Raw genomic sequence first — 6,278 nt, 5'->3', positions numbered from 1 at the left:
TACCTTCTCAAGCCTCAGCAATGGTGGACACCCCTTCTCCAGCCCAGGCTGCCACCTTGCAGTTTGACCTTGGACTGCTGTTCTAGCAGTGAACAAGGCTCTGTGGGCATGGGACCTGCTGAGCCAGGCATGGAATATAATCTCCTGGTGTGCCACTTGCTAAGACTGTTGGAAAAGCGCAGTATTCAGGTGGGAGTGTCCTGATTTTCCAGGTACCATCTGTCACAGCTTCCCTTGGCTAGGAAAGGGAAATCCCCCAACCCCTTGTGCTTCCCAGGTGAGGTGATGCCCCGCCCTGCTTTGGCTCACCCTCCATGGTCTGCACCCACTGTCCAACAGTCCCAGTTAGATGAACCTGGTACCTCAGTTGGAAATGCAGAAATCACCCATCTTCTGCATCGATTATGCTGGGAGTTGCAGACCAGAGCTGTTCCTATTCAGCCATCTTGGAATGATCCTCTATCCTGATACTTTAATAAGATAAAGACATCACAGGAAAAGAAAACTACAGATCAATATTTATCATGAAGATAGATGCACAGATCCTCAGTAAAATACTAGCAAACCAGATCTAACTGCACATGAAAAATATTATACACCATGACCAAGTGGGATTTATCACAGGTATGCAAAGTTTGTTCATCATTTGAAGATCAATTAATTCAATCCATCACATCTACACCATTAATGATAAAACCTCTCAGTAAACGAGGAATAGAAGGGAACTTATTCAAATTTATAAAGGATATTTACCAAAAACCTATAGTTAACATCATCATTAACAGCAAGAAACTAGAGGCTTTCCTACTAAGACCAGGAACAAGATAAAGATGTCCCCTGTTACCATTCGTTTTCAACATTACACTGGAAATATTAGCCAATGCAACAAGAAAAAGAAATAAAAGGTATACAGATTGCAAACAAAGAAATGAAACTGTCTCTGTTCACAGATTACATGATCGTCTATGCAGAAAATCCAAAGGAGTTGATTTAAAAAAAAACCCTAGAACTAGTAAGTGATTATAGCAAGGTTGCAGGATACAAGGTTATTATATACAACTTAACTCCTTTCCTATATACCAGCTATGAACAGTGGAATTTGAAACTTAATACAATTTACGTGTGCACACCAAAAAATTAAATATGTAAAAATCTAGCCGAATATGTACAAGATCTATATGAGAAAGCTACAAAACTCTGAGAAATGAAACCATGTTCATATATAGTAAGACTCAATATTGTCAATATATCAATTCTTTGAACTTCACCTGTAGATATAATGCAATCCAGTCAAAACCCCAGTAAATGTTATGGATGTCCACAAACTGATTCTAAAGTTTATATGAAGAGGTAAAATACTCAGAATAGCCAACACAATATTGAAGAAGAACAAAGTTGGAGGACTGACACTACCCAACTTCAAGACTTACTATAAAGCTACAGTAATCAAGACAATGTGATATTGGTAAAAGAATAGACAAATACATCAATAGAACAGAATAAAGCAGCCCCCCCACCAAAAATCAAAGACAATACAATGAAGAAAAGATAGTATTTTCACTCACTATTGGATATCCAAGCCCACCTAGATAACCCAGGGAAATCTCTCCATGTCAATATCCTTAGCCTAATCACATCTGCAAAGATACTTTTTTCTTTTAAGGTAACACTTACAGGTTCTTGGGAATAGGGTTTGATGTCTTTCAGTGGCCATTACTCAGCCTACTACAAGTAAAAAATGTGACTACTGTGGGCTGGGGTGGTTAAGGAATGTTTCACTGAAGAGTAAAATCTGGCTTTGAGGAATGAACTTGATTTTGCTGTATTATATTGACAATGGATTGGTGCATTAGTCAGGGTTCTCTAGAGGGACAGAACTAATAGGATTTATGTATATATGAAAGCGAGTTTATTAAGGAGAATTGACTCACACGATCACAGGGTGAAGTGTCACGATGGGCCATCTGCAAGCTGAGGAACAAGGAAGCCACTAATAGCTCAGTCCAGGTCCCCAAACCTCAAAAGTAGGGAAACTGACAATGCAGCCTTCAGTCTGTGGTGGAAAGCGCTCAAGGCCCTGGCAAACCACTGGTGTGAGTCCAAGAGTCTAAAAGCCAAAGAAGCTAAAGTCAGATGTTCAAGGACAGGAAGCATCCGGCACAGGAGAGAAAGGTAAAGGCCAGAAGACTCAGCAAGTCAACTCATTCCACCTTCTTCCGCCTGCTTTTTCTAGCCATGCTAGCAGCTGATTGGATGGTACCCACCCACACTGAGGGTGTGTCTGCCTCTCCCTGTCCACTGACTGAAATGTTAATCTCCTCTGGCAACACCCTCCCAGACACTCAGGAACAATACTTTGCATCTTTTAATTCAATCAAGTAGACCCTTAATATTGACCATCACAATTGGTGTTAGCAATTGTAGGGGAGAGAAGGTAATACTTTTTCCTCATCCATCACAAGGGGCGTGGCTGGCATCCCAGTTAATAAAATACAGATTAACAAATCATAACACATTTATTCAACCAAGACTTATGTGACACGGGATCCTTCAGAAATGAAGATCCAAAGACCCAGGGAACACTGTCTTTTTATGCTTACATTCGACGAACAAGGGAGACATGTAGAAATGTGATTGGACAAAAAGGGGGTGTGATATGATGATAATAAACTAAAGGGGAAGCTGGGCGTGGTGGCTCACACCTGTAATCCCAGCACTTTGGGAGGCTGAGGCAGGCGAATCACAAGGTCAGGAGTTCGAGACCAGCCTGGCCAACATGGTGAAACCCCGTCTCTACTAAAAATACAAAAAATTAGCTGGGCATAGTGGTGGGTGCCTGTAATCTCAGCTACTCGGGAGGCTGAGGCAGGAGAATAGCTTGAACCTGGGTTGGGGAGGTTGCAGTGAGCCAAGATCACTCCACTGCACTCCAGCCTGAGCAACAGAGTGAGACTCCGTCTCAAAAAAATAAAATATAAAATAAAATAAAATAAAATAAAAGGAACTCAGCAAGTCCTGCTTGTTGAGATTCTTAATGGCCTCTCTGTGTAGTATTCCTTTCCTCTGGGTATAGGGTAGGACAGTTGACACATGAGGGTCTTATGACCTAATGCAGGGAAGGTAGGTCGGAGAATTCCTTTATGGCCAGTTCTCACACAGAAAGATGGGGGAAAGTCAGAGAGCAACCTTTCTGTGTCTGCTATTTTCTCAGTTTCCAGGTGCCATATTTTGGGGTAGTGTGTCCCAAACTCTGACATAATCTATTTGTTCTGCTTGATTGGATGTATCTGGATAGAGGTCAAGTGTGCAGAGGGAAAGAAAGATTTAAAAAAATTGGGTTAAGGCCAGAATGTGGAAGGCCCTGAATTTTGTGATTAAGAGTTTGAACCTGATAGACAGTGGGATACCACTGAAGGACTGAAGCAGCGAAGTCATGTGTGCAAGTGTTGCTTTAGGAAAATCAAACTGGCAATAATTTATAGCAGCAATGCCCAATATTTTTGACACCAGGGACTGGTTTTCTAGGAGACAATTTTTCCACAGACTGGGGAGGATGGTGTCAGAGGCATTAGATTCTCATAAGGAGCATGCAACTTAGATCCCTCATATGCACAGTTCGTAATAGGGTTCGTGCTCCTATAAGAATCTAATGCCATGGCTGATCTGACAGGAGGAAGGTCTTAGGCCACAATGCTCCCTCACCCGCTGCTCACCCCTTGCAGTGTGGCATAGTTCTTAACAGGACACGGACTGGTACTGGTCTGTGGCCCTGGGTCACAGACCAGTTATAAATCAGGGACCCCTGATTTATAGGATACTTTAGAAGAGAAGGAAGTGAGAGTCAGGGAACCAGTTTAGAAATCTATTGATCCTTGAGTTGTAAGATAAGGAAAGTTGGAATTAGAATGGTGGCTGCAGGAATGGAAAGCAAGAGATGGAGTCAGAAACAGGGCCGACTTCATAGGCCTGTGAACTCCAAAGGCTCCTGCACTTCGTTTAATTCCCCGCTATCATTGCACTGAAATTCTTAATAAATTTGTATTTTGTAAGTGAAGTTCAATGAGACAATGGACCATATGCATGAGCAGACAATATAGGCATAATCTTGTTCTGTCATTCCTTGCCATCCCTTGCCTCCCTGTGTGCATAGAACATTCAAGATGCCCCATGAGCACAGAATCCCAGTGGATCCATAATGCATTGGAGCTCAGTGTGATATAAATTGAGTACAAGGCAAGTATGTTACCTCGATGACTGAGTAAGCAGAGGCTCTGATAAACCTGACGAGCCACGCTTTCTGTTCAGTCTTGGTCAGAACACAGAAAGAAGGCAAGGGCATTCTAAGAAACATGAACTAACAAGGAACTCTATCACATCCTTTCTCACCTTTGTTACTTTCCTGTATCAGTCAACCATGTAGGCTGAAAATGACAAATTAGAAAAGAGAGAGGGTAGGGCAACCCATAGTTTTGTTTTCTTCTTTATTCTTGAGTATCCTTTAAAAGCCTTCTAAAGTCCTTTTTGACTCATCAGTGAGCCAAAGGTAGAAAGTGTTAGAAGGGGTGCATATAAAAACAGGTGAGTTCTGCCTGCTCTGTCACCTGCCACCACTGCCTGAACCCGAGTGGTTCACTGCACTGTGAAGACAGATTCTGGACAACAGGAAGTCATGCCTCCAATCTCAGACGCTATGTCCACCAAAGGCTCCATGGTTCTGGCCTGCAGTGGCAGCCTGGACACCTCCTACATCCTCCTGTGGCTGAAGGAACAAGGCTATGACATCACTGCCTACCTGGCCAACATTGGCAGACCTTGAGGAAGCCAGGAAGAAGGTACTGAAGTTTGGGGCTAAAAAGGTGTTCATTGAGGATGTCAGCAGGGAATTTGTGGAGGAGTTCATCTGGCCGACCATCCAGTCCAGTGCACTGTATGAGGACCACTACCTTCTGGGCACCTCTCTCGCCAGGCCCTGCATTGCCTGCATACAAATGGAAATCACCCAGTGGAAGGGGGCCCAGTATATGTCCCACAGCGCCACGGGAAATGGGAACAATCAGGTCAGGTTTGAGCTCATCTGCTACTCGCTGGCCCCCCAGATAAAGGTCATTGCTCCCTGGAGGATGCCCAAATTCTACAACCAGCTCAAGGGCCGCAATGACCTGATGGAATATGCAAAGCAACACAGGATTCCCATCCCGGTCACTCCCAAGAACTCGTGGAGCGTGGATGAGAACCTCATGCACATCAGCTACGAGGCTGGAATCCCGGAGAACCCCAAGAACCAAGCACCTCCAGGTCTCTACACCAAGACCCAGGACCCGGCCAAAGTCCCCAACACCCCTGACATTCTCGAGATAGAGTTCAAAAAAGGAGTCCCCGTGAAGGTGACCAACGTCAAGGATGGCACCACCCACCAGACCTCCTTGGAGCTCTTCGTGTACCTGAATGAAGTCGTAGGCAAGCAGGGTGTGGGCCGTATTGACATCATGGAGAACCACTTCATTGGAATGAAGTCCCGAGGTATCTACCAGGCCCCAGCAGGCGCCATCCTTTACCTCGCTCATTTAGACACCAAGGCCTTCACCATGGACCAGGAGGTGCACAAAATCAAACAAGGCCTGGGCTTGAAATTTGCTGAGCTGGTGGATACCGGTTTCTGGTACAACCCTGAGTGTGAATTTGTCTGCCACTGCATCGCCAAGTCCCAGGAGCAAGTGGAAGGGAAAGTGCAGGTGTCCATCCTCAAGGCCCAGGTGTACATCCTTGGCCAGGAGTCCCCACTGTCTCTCTACAACGAGGAGCAGGTGAGCATGAACGTGCAGGGTGATTATGAGCCAATTGATGCCACCGGGTCCATTGACATCAATTCCCTCAGGCTGAAGGAATATCACCGTCTCCAGAGCAAGGTCACTGCCAAATAGCCCCCTGTAAAATGAGGAGCTGGGGCCTCCTTAATTTGCTGATCCCCCAAGTACAGGAGCTAATTGTTGTGATAATTTGTAACTGTGACTTGTTCTCCCCGGCTGGCAGCGTTGTGGGGCTGCCAGGCCCCAGCTTTGTTCTCTGGTCCCCCTGAAGCCTGGAAACGTTGTCATCAAAGGGTAGGGGGCAGCTGTGGTAGGGAGCTATAAAATGACAATTAAAAGATTAAGAAAAAAAACCTGTGAGTTCCTTTTATACAGTGTTTTCACCATTCTGGTAAGAACCTGAAACTCAAATGCATTTGTGAGCTACAAAATATAAACTGTTATTTTGGCAATTTTACATAAAAGGTAGCT

At 44.6% G+C, this 6,278-nt stretch overlaps 1 protein-coding gene across 1 annotated transcript; it reads left to right on the top strand.

The window, feature by feature from the left end:
* The first annotated feature begins 4,690 nt into the window (after positions 1-4,690).
* On the top strand, positions 4,691-5,967 carry LOC129468385 (argininosuccinate synthase-like). Its single transcript, XM_055253878.2, is given in 2 exon segments — positions 4,691-4,806; positions 4,808-5,967. Coding segments are annotated over 2 exon segments (1,230 nt in total). The 3' UTR covers positions 5,922-5,967.
* The last annotated feature ends 311 nt before the right edge of the window (positions 5,968-6,278 follow it).

The sequence above is a fragment of the Symphalangus syndactylus genome, chromosome 18 (assembly GCF_028878055.3).
Source record: "Symphalangus syndactylus isolate Jambi chromosome 18, NHGRI_mSymSyn1-v2.1_pri, whole genome shotgun sequence".
Classification (NCBI taxonomy): domain Eukaryota; kingdom Metazoa; phylum Chordata; class Mammalia; order Primates; family Hylobatidae; genus Symphalangus; species Symphalangus syndactylus.
This window is presented reverse-complemented; position numbering and strand designations above follow the sequence as displayed.